The sequence below is a fragment of the Malania oleifera genome, chromosome 5, assembly GCF_029873635.1.
Source record: "Malania oleifera isolate guangnan ecotype guangnan chromosome 5, ASM2987363v1, whole genome shotgun sequence".
Taxonomy (NCBI): domain Eukaryota; kingdom Viridiplantae; phylum Streptophyta; class Magnoliopsida; order Santalales; family Ximeniaceae; genus Malania; species Malania oleifera.
In genome coordinates this window covers 86911792-86930412 of record NC_080421.1, presented here as the reverse complement: position 1 = coordinate 86930412, position 18621 = coordinate 86911792, and the positions used below count along the sequence as shown (strand labels likewise).

The 18621-nt window shown below is 37.0% G+C and overlaps 1 protein-coding gene across 1 annotated transcript in view; it reads right to left on the bottom strand.

The window, feature by feature from the left end:
* Window positions 1-3581: 3581 nt before the first annotated feature.
* LOC131156708 (preprotein translocase subunit SCY2, chloroplastic) overlaps window positions 3582-18621 on the bottom strand; it is a 37440-nt gene continuing 22400 nt past the window's right edge. Inside the window, exons 7-14 of the mRNA XM_058110594.1 lie at window positions 11520-11603; window positions 7082-7223; window positions 6722-6838; window positions 6186-6315; window positions 5358-5481; window positions 5097-5203; window positions 4122-4241; window positions 3582-4039 (exon numbers count right to left, since the gene is read on the bottom strand). Coding sequence (XP_057966577.1) covers window positions 4152-4241; window positions 5097-5203; window positions 5358-5481; window positions 6186-6315; window positions 6722-6838; window positions 7082-7223; window positions 11520-11603 — 794 coding nt within the window. The 3' untranslated portion in view covers window positions 3582-4039; window positions 4122-4151. The remainder of the gene's footprint in view (window positions 4040-4121; window positions 4242-5096; window positions 5204-5357; window positions 5482-6185; window positions 6316-6721; window positions 6839-7081; window positions 7224-11519; window positions 11604-18621) is intronic.

The following is an 18621-nucleotide window of genomic DNA, read 5'->3' as shown; positions in this document are numbered from 1 at the left end:
TAAGGAATTTATTGCTTCGGGTGAGCTTATGTTAGAGAAAGTTCACACATCTGAAAATGCAGCAGATATTCTGAAAAAATCGATTACTTCTAAGAAGTTCAAGCATTGCTTGGATTTACTTCATGTACTCAATTGATAGAAGGGAGACAAACCCAACTAAGCATTTCAAGTTCAAGGTGGAGCAATCAGATGTTTTTCGAGTTCTCCTAAGGGGCGTATAATCGTCAAGGTGGAGATTGTTGTTTATGGTGTTACTCTTATACTTTGGATTTCATAAACAAAGAAGGAAGAAAAACTTAAAAGGACAGCACAGCAGGGGCTCGTCGACGAGTGCCCTGTGCTTATCGACGAGTAGATCCCGAGAGCAACTAAAAACTCAGAGATCCTAAGATATCGAGAGCAAAAAATAGGCTTGTTGACGAATGTCATGTTCTCGTTGAGGAGTGTCCTTCTTAGTTTTGTCAACGAATCCCCTGTTCTCATCGACGAGAAGTTCTAAGCTGCGGCAGATTTTTGAATTTTGAATTTGAAAGTTGGGGTGGTTGGGTTATTGGAGGGAAAACTCCGAGGGACTATTATAGATGTACTTCTAAACATATTTTGGATAGAGAGATCATTGTAAAACTTGTGTATTGTGATTTTCACATTGTAGAAAATATTTTGTGCCATTTGCTTATTCTTGTGTTATTGATTGTTGTTTTCTCATTCATATTGGTTGAGTGTTATTGAGACTTAGTGTTTCATTTGTTATCTTTCGTTGTGTGTGTCCTATACTTGATTTATACAACATATGACATAGCATAGTGTAAAATCATATCAGCCAACTAATTTTTATCTCCCAATCCACATCCTCCTAGCATCCTTTCATCACCTTTATTGTCTCCTAATCTAACTATTCAAATCCACTTCTATGAATATTTTATTAATTTCATGATATCTATTGCATAATATTACTCATATCTTCCCAAAATTGTTTTTTAAAATTTCCCACTAAATCTATTTGAGAGGCATAAGCACAAATGACATTTATGATCTCTTGTCCTAAGACTATCTTGATTTTTAAGCATCTGACCACAATGATTCTTACCCTATCATGTGATTTTCGTTCCTAGTGTACTTAAATTTAAATCTCGATTTTTCAATTTCTTTAACTTTTTGTATCCTACCCACTTTGTTTCTTGAAGATAAATTATGTTAATTTTTCTTTTAATTAGACGCATCAACTATTTCCATACTTCTACCATATCCCTATGTTTTAAGCTTTCAAAATAATTAAATAACAATTTTTTTTCTAAATTTATAAAATATTCTTAAGCTTCAAATAGTAACTTGATATTTTGAATTTGTAAGAAATAATAAATTTGACTATATAATATGTTGATCAATATAATATTTGAGAGATGGATATTCATTAAAAGTTGAAGGAAAAAGCAAAATAAATTATATAAATGACTCAATCTTAGGGGTGTCTGATAAATTTTATAGCGTTGAACGTTGAATGCAATTCTGAATCTATGAATCAAGTTTTGAATATAATTGAAACTAGCTTCTAAATCTAAATGCTTTATTATTTTATTATTTTAGTTGTTGGGTAGTTAACTTTTGAATATATGTATTTTTCTAATTTTTTTAATCCTTTAAACTATCAAGGAAAAACCTGTTTATTAAAATTAATAAACATTTTTTAAGATCAATTATGTATCTATACATATATATATATATATATATATATATATATATATATATAAAATAATGTGTCTCAAATTTAAAACATAGAAACATTAATTGAAAATATTTTTCTGATGTAAATACTTTAAAACATAAATTATTTTTTATTGTGAAACATAATAACAAATTATTCTTTCTAATTAACATTTCAACTAAATACTTGCTTTTTTCTTCATTTTTTTTAAACCTTTCTTCTACAAAAATCTCAGTTTTATAATTATCATCAATAGATCTAACAATTTGATCCCTTATATATAAAAATCAAAGTCTTCATAAATCCCCTAAAAAGAAGTAGGAGAATTAAAAATCCATTACATCCATGGCCTATTTTTGTTGTAGGCTTGGATTTATCAGAGAGCATAGTTCATTTGAATATACAAAAGAATATCTGAGTCACACTAGTCGAAGATAATTCAAGCAAGATAGTATTCTTGAATCATAGTTTGAGATCTTACGTAGTAGCAAATAGATCAAAGCATAACTCGCAAAAGAAATTTTAAAAAATAAACCAAAACATAAATGAAAAGGAAGAAGGAGAAGAGGAAAAAGAACATTATGGTACCAGAGAAGCAAAGTGAACGTTGAAAGAAGAAAGACAATACTAACCCCATGTTTGAAGAGCATTTAAATTTGACTAAGATATAATACAAAATTATATTGATATTTATTCAAATCCACCCAAATCCAAATCCAAGGTCCAAAACAACTTAAAGGTATTCGTTTAGCAATGGAAAGACCGGGGAGGTGAGAGCTTGAAGAGATTGCAGATAAACCATTTGGGTGATCATGGGAGAGGAGAGTCGAGGTTTGTGCCATTTGTGTTTTTTTTAGGGATAAAAAGTCAAAAAAGCTTTAAGTTTGTGCTTTTTTACGAAATCAATACTAGGAAGATTGCTAATTCTCCTAGAGGCAATCCAAAGCTATTTCAAAGACTAATCAAACAACACTAATTCACTGAATTTATTTTGAACCGTTAAGAAGCCAACCTCTCTTTAGATGTCATTAAGCGCAAATAAAGAACCCCTTAACCAGACCCAAAATGCAGATTACTAATAAAATATATCTCAATCATAAAATAAAGTTATTATTGTGAACGCAACACTTAAAGAGGCGCAACAAAACCTGCCCTTTCTTTAATGGTATGAACAATTTCATGCCTCCTTTGCCACCGACTTCAAAATGCTCCATCCTCTTGTAACTTGGCCTGCCACATGCTCCTCCAATTCAAAAACTGAACCACTGCCACAGATGAGGCCAGAGCCTTGACATCAATCTCCACCCTCGCTCTTGGCTAGATTGTGAGGAACGGAGTGCTAAAAATAATATTGATCTCAATCTCCAGGATGACAACAAAAGCTGCACGATCTTCTTAGCAAAGTTCCTAAGTATTCTTAGCAGTCTTAACCCACATCTTCAACCCTACCGAACCCAATGCTTTCATGAAAGCATCCGGTTCTAATCTTTCTTTATGGCATCCATGGGAGCCCTTTCAACACCCACACTCAAGATCCCTGTCAAAAGCGAAAAACAGAAAAGGCAAGTTGAATGTTTATCACCAATGTATCCACCCCCACTCCCCCAAAACAAAAAAAAAAAAGAAGCTTCTTAACAATAGAACTAAGCTACAAAACAAAGATGATAGAAGCCCTGATCAAACAGCATCCAACCAAGCAGCATAGATGAGCACAGAAAATGAAATGCTAAAGCTAATCTTGAACTAGGGCCAAACCAGACAGACCTAACAAAACGAAGCAACACAACAAAAACAGAAAGACCTAACAAAAATGAAACAAATCAGCAGAACTTGCACACAACAGAAGATGCAGCCAGGCCAAGAGACAGAAATCGAGAAGGAAGGGTCAAATTAACCCCAAATCAAGCTGATTTTTCTTATGATCTATATGACCCACAAGGATGCCAAGTAGTTTACACAACATTCTCTCGACCTACGTCACCTTATCGTTTCCATCCATAAAATAGAAACCATCAACATATTCACACCAGCATGCATATTTTTTTTCAGAAATACATACATATATATATCAATGATCAACTGGATACAACCAAAAAGATAAAAAAAAAAAAAGGTAAAACAAACAGAAGCCTTGTGCAAGACAGGCTACAAAACCCGCACTTCCATCAATATGACGAAATAATACAACATTATCTTTGTAATTGTAACAGGAACAGCTCTTCTGCATCTTCATTTCCCCATTTGAGCTAATTTGGTATGCCAGGAACTTGTAAACGTTGCTCTCAAAGGACAATATTGTTGACCAGTATTGATGACCAGTCACCAGGAAATAAGCTTCTGCAGTACAATAAAATGGACACTGATCACCACCCAACATTACATTATAAATTGAAGCCTTTGAGGGTAAAAATAGCATTACCTCAAAGCAAAATGACTGCCACTCCAAATACTACACACCATATCTTCTTAGAGCTTTGCTTAAACTTGGCATTACATTATAAGCTTGATAGGATCTCCTGAGTTCAATGATGGAACCAACCTGGACCACAAATGTCAGTCTCATAAGAGTACTATGATGATGGTTCAAATAATTACATAAAACAACAGCTGAACATAGCCTCCATCCAAGGAAAGGGGAACATTAAGTCAAATTTGTCAAGATGGATCTAGACTCCAGTGATTATATGCTGGACGCAAAGAAACAAAAGGCTTGGTTAAAGACAGGTCAACAAGGAAAACGAAAGCACAGAAAATCCATACTTTTTTATTTGGATAACTAAATTTAATATATTAATTTCTGTACTATGGCATAGCGATATGCAAAAATGGACATCAAGATAATTTTACCAGACAATATTCAAATTAAGTGCGTCAAACTCACCAGAGAACACTAGTAAGAGTGTACTGTTCTCTGCACATTCAAACAATGATTTGTATCCAATATCAATCCCCTTTATAACTGAAACATGTAACTCATTCATTTGGGCTCTACATTGTGGACTAGAATAAATCCTACATTTCCTTTTTAGCTGATTATGATCTTAAATAAGTAGAATCCTGTGACAACATGATGGCAACCACAATGTAGATGGTTCATGTGACAAGTACTTAAAAAAAAAAGTAATCCATGCTAGAGTAAGACCGATATCCTGACTATCAAAAGCGATCCTTTCATTTACATTCCATTTCTTTCGTTGAAGTCAACAATTTGAAATCCTTGATATGTTGTCTCTAGTAGATTTCAGTCATGAGCCAACGGAAAGAAAACACATTAACTGCATTTCACTGTTTATGAGATTAAAAGATGGTGGCACCACAGTATCACAAAAAAACTTTCTAAACACAGGTATTCAATTGCATGCTTAATAAAATCATGAGTTAGCATTGGGCTTACAATTATTAGGACAGACGTAAACCCTATCGAAAATCCCTGATTGAGACGCCGTAAATAATGATCGAGTATGGTGGATGTAGTGGCCAAAACACTTAACAATAAGCCCCCTGTACCAAGTACCACCACAAAACAGAAAAAGATTATACATAACCCAGAGACTCATAATGAAGATTATTAACATGAAACTAACGATACGCACAAGTATTGAATAAGATCAATATACAGATCATGTTCATCATTAGTAGTAGGAGAGAAACATACCCCAAAACCGCGTTGATGCTTGGATCTTAGTTAGGTATTCAATGGTGGCCTTTCCAGGTTTTATGCTTGGTATTCTAGCACCCATCTTATTTAAATAATCGGAAATTTCCTTTGGCATGTTTGCCTGGATTAAAATTTAAAGAATTTACTTAAAAAAAATATAACAAAAATTTTCAGCCCAAACTTCAAAATGTCCATAGTTAACTTACAGGGCCATAAATTGGAAGATCATGTCATCAAAACTAAAATCAATTAAACAGTCAATACGGTTGGATTTTCAGCACTATTATTATTTGGAGATTGATATTGATACTTAAACCTAAGCCTGGTGACAGTCTTCTGAGGAAAACCAGCAATCCGCAAGGAAAAAGATAATGATATGCTTTCAAAACAGCCTTGCTAAGAAAAGGATTATTTTTTTGGGGTGTGGGGCGGAGCAAAAGAGGCATGTTTAGTTTTAAGCATGGTAATCCCTTATAATATATTCATAATTCAGTTCAGAGTAACGAAGGCCTTCCTGCATCAGCTAAAAATGAAAACTGAATTGCAGAAGGATTAAAGCTCACCTCCAAAATGAAATAATAAACCATGTAGATAAAGTGGCAATACTAATATGCATAAAGAAAATTTGTGCATAGGAAAAACAGAAGAATCATCTGGCTTCACAGTTTTCTTCTTGAGTTCAAGTATGATAAGGTGCGGCGGTGCAGCTAGAAGGAAAAGCTTAATGCATAAAAGAGGAGCATTTCAACAAAAATCATAATCAATCAAACTTTTGAGTAACAAATACTACAGGATATCTCAGTCATGGTTTGAGAATATACTTACAATGTCAAATATGTTGAAAACAAAGACAAAAAATGCATAAATTGAATAATAAACCCATGGCGCAGCACCAACAGAAGTTTCAGGGTTCAATATTTCTTTCACATGTTCCCAAAATGGCGAACCAAGGAGACTGCCACAAATGCATCCGATCAGTAATTTATAGTAAATGCTCAACAAATGTAAGAGAAATAAAGGAATTATTGGCAAATTTTATTTCACCAAAATGATCAAAACTACTTAAAAAAAAAAAAAAAAAAGGGATTAAAGAAGTAAGGTATTATCAAGGCTCAGTGAGGGGAAAAGCAGCCATATTTCAGTAAATCCCACCTTTTGTGTTTTTAACACATTAGTGATTATATTAAGATTGTTTCCCTTCAATGGCCTCCAAAATGAGATCCAACGTTTAGACAGCAATGCTAGAAAAAATGCCAGTGGGTGGCATTGACTATCCAGAGGCACAGATGATGGATCCTCATCCTCAAAAGAAAAAAAAAAAAATTTGACAAGAACATCAAAAATAGATGTGACAGGGATACCTTGCAAGAATGCTAGGAAATGCCAAGAGATAGGTTGTGGTGAGAACTGGTTGCATTCCAGATGGATTAATATTGAATGGGATATAGGGCTCCACCTCAGTAATGGGTGAGTCATCTCTGCCAAAACATGGAAACCACTAATAAATTTCAATGCTTGTGCATCACATAATCAGGAATTACTAGTCAACCCACACGGACTAAAGCTCTGTGACATGATCACATGATGTTATACAATATTCCAAAATTCTAGTTAATGCAAATATGTAATTAACATTGGAGCAGCTAAAGATGCAGTATGTAAGATTAAAAGATGACAGCATACTCCACATTCAGCAGTACTACAGAAAAAGATGGGATTACCTTGCTGCGGAAGCAAGTTTGAAACCATAGTACTGCAACTTGATTTTCCTGCAACCTTCAGTTACTACAACTGCCCACATAGTGACTACAGTGAAAACACCTAGTATTGCAGGCATATATTGCCACCAATTTGCAGTGCTTCCTGCAATAAAACGGTAATTTAAAACCAGTTTCATTAACTCTACCGTGTGTAGAGAGATATGACAACAAAAATTCGAATTTTAAACATTACACTATTTAAAAATTCTTGCTTAACTAAACTAGGGTGACACATAAGAAAGTATAATTAAAATTACTTACCATACTTCATGTTGATGCTGAAATATTAAATACACCATGTGCATCCTTTATGAATGGACAGTGTATGATGGGCGAAATACTATTGTGGTATTGATAATGCACAACTGTCCACCCACTTGTGAGCAAATAGAATTCATAAAATTAAGCATTTCCATAGCAATACTCTTCCAGTATGCACAGTATCGGAAGCATGAGAGGGCAAGAAGGCTGATCCAACAGTTATTCTATGCAACCCCCAACTGATGTACATTGATATTTGGCATATCTACTTCACAACCCAACGCACAAGATTCCCATGCTATATCAGGTTTTGGGGAAGGCATGATGTTGGCAGCCATACCTCAACATTAGAGAGGCTATTTCCATGAGTTGAACTTGTGATCTTAAGGTATGAATGTGACATATATACCATCGGGTTTTGGCTTGCCCTTGTGTTTCGTAGATTTTTAATATTTAGTAATTTTTTATTGTTATTGATTGTCTATTGAATATGGAAAAAAAAAATCCAGAGGCATGAATGGAAAAGTGGATCATCATACACTGGCATCTCACAATAGAAATTTGGTGCATGGTCAAGAACAGCAGGTTACAGATTGACAGTTCAGGGCATATCTCTCTCATTTCTTCTTTTTTTGATTTCAGAAAGGTCCTAAGCCTCCTTTGGATATCTGCTTTCCCATATCTTTTAATGATAGGGAAGGCAGAGGAGCCTTTTTTCTTCTTTGTTTCTGGTGCTGAATAACTGTCATCTCTCCTATGGAGTGGATGGTTCTAGGTCTTTGGATTCTTTGAGGGTTTGTTCTTGCAAATCCTTTTTGTGGTCTTGTGATTAGCGCTAATTTCTCCTTTCTGCTCCATAAATGATTTGGAAGGTGAAAGTTCCCCCAAAAGTTGAGGCTTTTATTTCGTTGGTTGTGCTTAGTAGAATTAACACGAACAATTTGTTGCAGAGTGGAAGAACTTCAAAGGCACTTTCTCTAAATGTGTGCAGTTTTTGCTATAAAAGTTCAGAAACAGTTGCTCATTTGTTTTTGCACTGTGATTTAGGTAGGGAGATGTGGAACAATCTTTTTGGGTTATTGGGAGAAAGTTGGGTTTTGCCCTGACACGGTGAAGAATTTGTTGATCATCCCTTTTTCTCGTTTGGTAGAAACAAGGATGCTGTAGCATTATGGAGATGAGCATTTTTTGCAGTGCTGTGGGGTATATGGTTGGAACATGATGCACATATATTTTCTGGGAAGAAGCTGAATATTCTTTGCTATGGGATAACATTCATTACTTAGCTTCGTTCCAGTGTGTTGATTATGGGTGCTTTGAAGGAGAGAGACTCCCTGACATCCAACAGGATTGGCTATCTTTGTTGGTTTGCTTGATGTTTTTTCCTTTATTTTTTTCACTTTTTTTGTGTTTACTGTTTTGTTTAGGACTTCTTACTCTCCTTTTTGTACATTCTTCCTTTTTTAATGATATCATCTTCTTTTGTTATAAAAAAAGGAGAAAAAAAAAAAAAAAAAAGACTGGCAGGGTTCATGGTAAAATATGAAATGCAGAACCTAATGATTCAGACTTTCAGTCTGTTGTCATTGAAGCTACTTTCTTAAGATGCTATTACGCAATCTCAGCAGCAAACGAATAGGGAAAAAGGAAAGGAGGGAGAGAGACAGAAAGATTCTCAGAACAGACAAAGGGCTCATACATGAGTTTCTGCCATTAGGTTTCCACTTATATTAAATAAAAAAATAGCAAAGAAAAAAAAACTAATACACAACTTACATAGATCGACTGTTATAGGGCTTACGCAACATGAAAACCTAGTGATGCAACTCTGTCCAACATCCCACCCCATTTGCATTGCTCAGGTCCAACTTGGAGAGGGTCAAAGGAGCATGTTGAGATTGGTTATGTTTCATTAAGGAAAAATTATTTTTACAAAATTAACTTTTATTTTTATTTTTTAGGAAAGTATGATTGAAATTTGTTACCAAGAAGTAGGATTCTTTATTCCCATTTAAACACTTCCAATTGTAATTGAACAATCAGTTTTAGGAATTGGATTGACTTTGATTAGATTTTTATCCCTTTGTTTGAGGATATTGTACGTCCGTTTGTAACAGGGTAAGTCATCCTACAACTGCTACTGCCATGTGCTGTCAACACATCTAATATCCAGCCTACTTCTGCCACAGCAAATACACCTGACTGAACCTAATCACCCCTCATCATAAAAAGTAGCAACCCTCTACATCCTTTGTCAACACACATTGCTCAATTTAAATGCAAAATGCAACCTACTATACTAAATCCCCAAAAATGAAAACCCTAGATTTCATTGTCTCCAAAATTGAAACCCTAACACATAAATTAAATTCCCTTCTTTTGCAACTATTTCAATATTAGGCAGACCTTAAGGAATTAGCAAGTCGGATTGCCATCGCTTGCCAATAGTAAAGCACAGAAAAGCTTCAAAAACTGCAACTAACACATGTAACTCTCTCTCTAACAGCAACTGGGCATAGTCTGCCAACAACTGAACATTGCCGGGAACAAGCACATATGAACTGGAAAGCAACTCATGAATCAATTTCAAATACAGACCACAGCAGCAAACACCCCAAATAAACAATCCAGCATGATGCAACAAATGCAAGAACCAACAGAATCCAATCTTACTAACACTAAGTTGCCTCCAGAGATTTAAACAATCAGAACAGCAGTCTACAGAACAGAAAACAACAGGAGAGAAGAACCAGTCATGTTCCAAGCAGTGTTTATGGCCATATTTTGGGCTTCAAACACTCGAATCAACTACATATACACACTTTACAGAATGAAACATCTCTCTCCTAACTCTACAGGCATGAGATTAGCCCATGATCCTCTGGTTGTCGAAGGTTCGGGGAGATCAGTCTCTAGCTTCTATTGATGATTGCTGGAAGAAAAAAATTAATGAAGACAGAGAACAAGAAGAAGAATATGAAACACCAGTGCACTGGTATCATGTAACCGAGAGAGAGAGAGAAAGAGAGAGAGAGAGAAGGATGCAAAAAGAAAGAAGGAAAATCTTCCAATGATTTATCTCCTCGCAACTTTATTTATGTAAAAGTGGGTAGGAAAATTACACACCTTCACTATATGCTAATAGCTTATTCATTACACTTACGTTAACAGAACTGAATTCAAATGGCCACAAAGTGAAGCAGGGTTAGCCCAGTGGCAGACCCTCTACTCACCCAACCTTGTAATTCCCCCCATGGTCCTGGTTCGAATCACCGTCCCTGGAACTTTTCACTCCTTTGTAACAAAAGAAAAATAGCCAGAGAGTACCCAACATGCAAAATCAAACCTACCGCACAGTAAATAACATGTGGAATCAATCCTATCTTTGGAATGGCTATCAACCCTATTTCAGATTTTTAACAGTTGGACTTCGGTTGAACTCTGTTTACCCCTAAGTGAATCAAGTTATAGAGTTTAATGGTAGCTGAGGGAAGTTCATAACTAGAGTCTTTGGCTATCACACAGTATCAGGAAGCCACTGAATTATCCATTTTTTAGTGTTGGAACATGAGGAGTCTAACCCATGTTCGGCAGAACTTCCCCTTTGCTCCTCTTTATCAAATTATAAATTGAAGCAAGAAAGCATTTTTGTGCATTCTTCCAATTTTTCAAAATAATAGTTAGATATAATACAATGCTTTCACTGAAAATCTGTAATTAAGGGCAAAATAATAATGTTGGAATTACAAAAAAAAAAAAAATTAGAAATTCAAATCAGTAAAAATAATAGCCATGTTTTCTACTAATTGTCTTGAGAGAGAGTTTAAGGTATATGTGCACATCCAAGCACCACTCCAGTGTTTAATCAATCACAAAATTGACCAGTAACAACTACTTGCAACTGCAGAAAAATGTTCATGACATAAATTACAAAGATTCAGCCCATCATCCCACCTGAGGCTCATCGCTTATTCATTTGTGTAAATGAAATGTAGATTTTATTTGACAGTTCAAATGAAACAGCACAGTAATCCTCACAGATTCTTAACTTTAAAAGCTGAAAACCATTCATTTAAGAAAATCATTAAAAGAAACCAACACCTTCATGAGATTAAGGCAATATCATCCTGTCACCTACCTGAGAGCTGAGACAACATCTTGTACAGTGTATCTGTATAGCCAGTCAATATTCCCACACATATAATTAGAGATGATCCTTGACCTGAAGTATGCATTACCAGTCAGTGAGAAAGGATATTTTGACATATCTAATCACAGAATATAATAAACAGGGGAAATAAATAGAAAAAGTTATACTGGTCACTTCAATGCCTGGAATAGACTGCATAGTCAGGCATCCAGCTCAACTGCTAAACTCTTCAAAGCATGTTTATAACCGATGCCATCCATGATGAAATTAATGTCCGTTATGAAATTAATATTACAATAAGCAAAATATCATGTGTAAATTGGCGGAAAAGGATCATGCAACCAACCCCACCTAGTAGAACTTATGGCTTGGTTTGTTGTTCTTATTGTTGTATAAACAAAATATTGTCTTACAATTTGCAAGAATCAAAAAGTTTTTGGAGAACAGCAGTAAAATCCAAATCATAAACTAAGTTTTTGGAGAACAGCTGTGAAAACCAAACTATGTATGGTACTAAGGTTGCAAACTTGATAACATAACATATAGCATCAGTTTTTTTTTTTGGATAGAAAGAAAATTCATTAATGCATAGGAGAGAGAATTACATAAGATATCCTCCTAAAACAAAAGTAAACAAAGTAACAAGTAAAACAATTGTAACAAAGACCCTTTCCAATCCCTCTGAAAATCCGACAACAACATTTCATGAAGCATCAGTTTGACAGTGTAGACATTCCCCAAAGTTCAACATTTAGAGGCTATGCACAGAATATTAAGCTATCAAACCCCACCTTGAGAAAGAAATTAATTTGCTCTAGACGGAAAATTACAACAAATCCCTGCAGAGCAACTGGTTCACCCAGAAACAGACTAATTCCATTTGATAGTTTCGCCTTTTAAAAGGCTGCTAAACTGAGAGAGAACAAAAATTATAAATTTCAGCACAGGGTGCTTCCTAATTCAGAAGACACAACATACATTAAAATAGTAAGGCACTACAACAACGGTCTTCTAATAAGGCACCAGAACAATCACATTAAAAACATCAATACTCATCTTCATCAAAGAATCTAGCAAATACCATATGCCTTAATGATCTGCATCACTTCTTTTTCTCCCTCCTGTCAATTCTGCAACAATTTTATTTCCTCTCCCATATTTTCTTTACATTGAGAGAATACAATTAAATAAGAAAACTTGCAATCCTATCTTTGGTAATACAAATATCACAGCAAAGAGGATGATTCTATATTTACATCTACAGCTATATCTTTCCTAAATTGATTTCTAACAGTTCACGCCAACACTCTCCCTCAAGTTGATGCATACAAGTCTCTAGTGCACAACTTGTTAAGTGAGTTGTGGAACTCTTTGCTTGATACCACCTTTGTGAGTATGTTTGCTAGTTGGCCTTCAGACTTCACAAACGGAAATGGAATTATTTTTGCTTCCAGGTTTTCCTTGATAAAATGTCGATCCACTTCCACATGTTTTGTACGGTCATGTTGGATTGGGTCATGAGATATTGCAATACCAGCCATTTTTTTTTTTCACAAAAATGATCCATTTCTAAAGTAGAGGTGAAGCCTAGTTCGGTAAGTAGTCTCTTGATCCAGAGTAGTTCAAAAAGCCCTTTTGCCAGTCCACAGAATTCTGTTTCAACACCAGAAAGTGCTACCACCTTCTGCTTCTTGCTTCTCCACGTAACAAGATTCCCACCAACAAACATAAAATAACCTAAAGTAGATCTTCTGTCTGAGATATTTTCAGCCCAGTCTGCATCTGTATAGCCATTAATTCTTAAATGACTATTCTTTGAAAACTTAAGTCCCTTCCCAGGCTAGGACTACAAGTATCTTAGTATTTGGGCTAAAGCATCCATATGATCTTCACTAGGATTATGCATGAATTGGCTAACTACGCTTACAACATATGCAATGTCTGGACAAGTATGTGAGAAGTATATAAGTTTCCCAACTAACCTTTGGTACCTCCCTTTATCCGTTGGTACTTGATCTGAGTGTTCTTCAAGTCCGTGGTTTTGAATAATTGGAGTATCCACTAGTTTGCACTCCAACATTCCTACCTCAGTTAATACATCCAACACATACTTCCTTTCGGAAAGAAATATTCCTTGTTTGGACCTAGCAACTTCAATTCCCAAAAAGTACTTGAGTCCTCCCAAGTTCTTCATCTCAAATTCGGTGGCCAACTCCTTTTATAGCCTGGATATTTCTTCTTCATCATCTCCTGTGATAATCATGTCATCCACATAGACTATCAACACGGTTACCTTACCCAATTTGTGCTTCAAGAACAGTGTATGGTCTGAGTTGCTTTGCTTGAACCCGCATGTGCTCATCGCCAGACTAAACCGCCCAAATCGCGCTCGAGGCGATTGTTTCAATCCATATAGTGCTTGTTGCATTTTGCACACGACTTTGTTTCAGTGGATGCCATGTAGCCCATAGCAAGGTCCATGTACACTTCCTCTTCAAGGTCGTCGTGTAGAAAGGCATTTTTAACATCAAATTGATGTAATGACCAGTCAAGGTTAGCTACAAGAGATAACAATATCCTTACAGTGCTCAGTTTCGCAACTGGTGAAAAAGTCTCTCGGTAGTCTACCCCATATGTCTGTGTATAGCCTTTTGCCACTAGTATTGCTTTGTACCTTTCGACCGATCCATCTACCTTGTGTTTGATGGAAAATACCCATTTGCATCCTACTGCTTTCCTCCCTTCAGGTTACGGAACTATGGTCCATGTGTCATTCTTTAGTAGTGCCTCCATTTCTTCCTTTATTGCCTGAGTCCATTTTGGATCAGACAAGGCTTCCTAAATTCCAGCTGGAACTTGACTTGAGGAAATTACATGCACAAATGCTCTAAGCGGTTCAGATAATCTCCTAGTAGACACGTAGTTGGCAATTGGATATTGTGATCTTCGCTCTTCAATATCAGGAGAGTATCTATTTGGTGGCTTGCCACGATTTTCCCTAAAAGGCAATTTATATCTAGCAGGAGTATTCAAGTCACTTATATTTGAAAGCATGTTGAGAGTGCTTACCTTTCTCAAGAGAGGGATCTGCGGGTATCGAGAAAGGGGGAGAACTTGGTTTAGTTTCCGAAGGCATATCATTTCCTGAAGATGTATTCAACTTTGTAGGCCCATCCAGCCCTGTGGGCTCAACCGGCCCTAGGCTTGGGGGGCTTGGTGCTTCTTCCGCCACTGTTTCACTGTTTGGCCAGTCCAAAGTGCAACCAATTCTGCTGTTCATCTCATGTTGGGGACGGGGAAAAAGTGTCAGACTCCAAGAAGGTGACATCCATAGTCATGTAGACGCGTCAGGTAGAGGGATCATAGCACCACAACGGAGAGCACACGGATCCAATTTGGTTCATTGATTTTTGTGAAGATGCACATAAGCCACAACCTGGAGCGAAGTCTTAAAATTTAAGAATTTGGAGCAATGTTTTAAAAGGCGTCATTGAGGCGCACCTTGAGGCGATTTGGGCCTAAAACGCACCAAGGCACAGGTAGAAATGCGTAAATCCCAAAAGGCGTACGCCTCAGGGGAGAAGGCGTATGCCTCTCCTGTAAATGCTTGCCTTTTACGCCTCAAATCACAAGGCGTACGCACTTTGGGCTTCTCGATTTAAACCAAAAATTAAAAAAGAAAACCCAGAATTCCCATGAAGCTTCTTCCCTTTTGCTCTCTCGACGAAGCCTCCAGCAAGTCTTCTCCTTGACGATAGCCTTTGCTCTCTCTCTGATGATTCCTCCAGCACCTCCTCTCTTGTCGACGACTCGATGGCTGCTTCCAACAATTCCTCCAAGCTTCTCGTCTCTCTCCGACGAGTCGACATTCCCTTCTGTACTCTAATCTGCCTCTGACAACTCCTTCTGACGCATTTTTTTCCTTCGACGAACCCTTCAGAGCTATCATCTCTCAGCAGTGACCCTCTGCAATCTCTCGCCTCTCTATGGGACCCTCTCATATTCTCTGCCTGTTGGATGCAACTGGCTTTTAAAATTAGAATCTTGAGACATTTTTACTTTGAATTTTTCTTATGGCCCATGCTTATTTTTTTAATATATATTATTTGTGTTAGTTAAAACTTAAAATTGGCCTATGATATTTTAAAGTTATTTTTTTATATTTTTCCCTATTATTTTAAATATTTTCATATTTTTTTATTATATATAAATTGATTTTATTTATTAATAATTTAAAAAAATATAGTCCCAAAATGCTTACCCCTCAATGCCTTAAGGCTTACGCCTCGCCTCGTGGAGGGTAAGACGCCTCGCCGTACGCCTTCGCCTTTTAAAACATTGCTTTGGAGGGTAGTCTATTGAGTAAATATACAGCAGTGGACACCGCATCAGACCAATATCGAGTCAGAACATGAGTTCCACATAGTAAAGCTCATGCAATTTTGAGAATATGGCGGTTCTTCCGCTCAGCTACATCATTTTGCCAAGGAGTCTACGGACACAATGTCTCATGAACGAATCCATGGTGTTCGAAATAGGTGCGGAAGTGCTAATTAACATATTTTCCGCCATTTTCAAAGCGGAGAACTCGTAACTTGGCTGAAAACTGAGTTTGGATCATTGCATGGAATGATTGAAACATGTGTACCACTTCATCTTTATGTTTCATCAAGTAAAGCCAGGTCATACAAGTACAATCATCAACAAAAATAACAAACCAACGAACACCAGACCCAATAGAGATAGGAGAAGTACCCCACGCATCAAAGTGAACTAAAGCAAAGGGAATAGTGCTTTTATTCATACTTAGCGGATAGGAAGTATGGTGACTTTTGGCTAAAATGCAGGTATTACATTTAAGGTCAGTCAACACCATATTAGAAAAAAATCAGGTAGTAAATGTTTCAGATAACTAAAATTTGGATGCCCCAAGTGTCGATGCCATAACCAGATTTGTCGTTCCCTCCCATCACTCTGTATGTGATGAGCATGACCCACGATGACGTCTTCCATGTAGTATAGGCCCCCCCCTTTAGGACCATGCCCGATAATCTCCTTGGTGAGAATATCCTGAAGAAGACAAAATGTAGGATAAATTAGGACCGCACAATTTAATTCTGTAGTAATTTGACTAACAAACAGTAATTTATGCGAGAGCAATGGTACAAGTAACGTATTCGACAATTGGAGGGAAGGAGATATAGATACACAAATCCGACCCCTATGACTGGAGGGGCAACCCCATTAGCATTTGCAACACTAGTGCGTCGCGGTGGAGATGTCGTAGTAAAATCGGTAGCTACAAAAGTCATGTGGTTTGTGGCTCCAAAGTCAAGGAGCCAAGCACCACGATCAACATCATAGGAGGAGATAACTAAACCAAAGTTACCTATATCGGAAACAGATCCCGCATTATGGGAAGACTCAGCTTGGGGAATCAAGGAAAGGTGGGGTTTGGTTGACACTACAACCACCTTGCTCGTGTTCGCACCCATCGAGTCCTTTTTCTTTGCCTGCAAGTGCAACTCATACCACCAATCAGGATAGCCAATTTTTTTAAAACAATTCTCACTTTTGTGGCACTGGTTGCCACAATGGGAGCATTATGTTCCATCAGGAACAATCTGTGACTTAGAGGCTGCAATGGATTTTCCGATGGGCTGGCTGGAGACCGCAACAAAGGGTGAAGTGGCTGAACTCAGTTTCAGCCCCTTGGTGGCCAGAACCGCGCTGGAGGTATTGTTGGGGTCGCCAGTGCTCATGACTGCCTGCTGGAGAGCCTCCCTATGAACATGAGCAGAAGCTTGCTCGATGGAAGGAAATGGGCGCATTTGAAGCACGTCGCTACGGATGTTGTCAAGGCGATCATCAAGACTGTCAAGGAAGGTGTAAAGGCGATCCTCTTGGAGTAGGTTGTTGTAGTGGTGGGTGTCGGTGGTGCATTCCATCGGATTTGGATGACGGAAATCGATTTCCTGCCAAAGTCCTTGTAGTTCAGTGTAGAACTTCTCAAGAGAGCCGCCGGCTTGTCTTAAGTAAGCCACACATTGCTAGAGTTCATAGACTTGAGAAGTATCACTGCCATTGAAATAAGTCGTAGCAATGGCATCCCATACTGATTTTGCAGTGGGCAATCGGATGAAATTACCAATGAGTGTCGGATTCATAGAATTTATCAACCATCCTTTGACAATGCCATTATCGGTATGCCATTTTCGAAAGGATGGGTCTGACTGCAACGGTGGTGGACAGTCGCCGTTGATATAGCCTAGTTTGTCTTTGCCAGAGATGTATATCTTGACCATCTAGGACCAAAGGGCGTAGTTGGAAGCATCTAGCTTGATGTTGATTGGAGTGGTCGAGTTTTCGGTGGTCAAAGTCGAGACCTGGACAACTTTGGATAAAGCTTCGGTCATTTGGTTGGTAAGAGTGGTGAGGATGGAGTTGGAATGTGGTGAAGAGTCATCGCCGGAGTCGATGATAACGCCAGTGTCAACCATAGCTGGAAGACACAGATCAAACAAATAAAGCTAGAGTTTTTCTGGTGGAGGGAGCCAAGGATCAGATTCCTTGCTCTAATACCATGTCAATTCTGCAACAATTTTATTTCCTCTCCCATATTTTCTTTACATTGAGAGAATACAGTTAAATAGGAAAACTTGCAATCCTATCTTTGGTAATACAAATATCACAGCAAAGAGGATGATTCTATATTTACATCTACAGCTATATCTTTCCAAAATTGATTTCTAACAGCTCATGCCAACACCTACCATCTATGTTTCTCACACCACTCATCAGTAAAACTTTTGCTGCTCAAAATGTCCAATCCACGCCTCAAAAGAAATTCTATATTTTTATGTATGATTAAACAAAATGTGAGGTTTCTTCAAGGTTATAATAACAGCAGCTGAACATGACAAACCACAAAAACTGTGCTCTAGATTCTGCAAAAAAACTATCGTGATGAAAAATGACGGAAACTAAAGAAAAAATAGAGAATTTAGAAAATTTTAAAATGAATAAATCAAATATTTAACTATGGACAGAGACAGCAATAGATTGAGCCCACATACATGCCAGATAAACA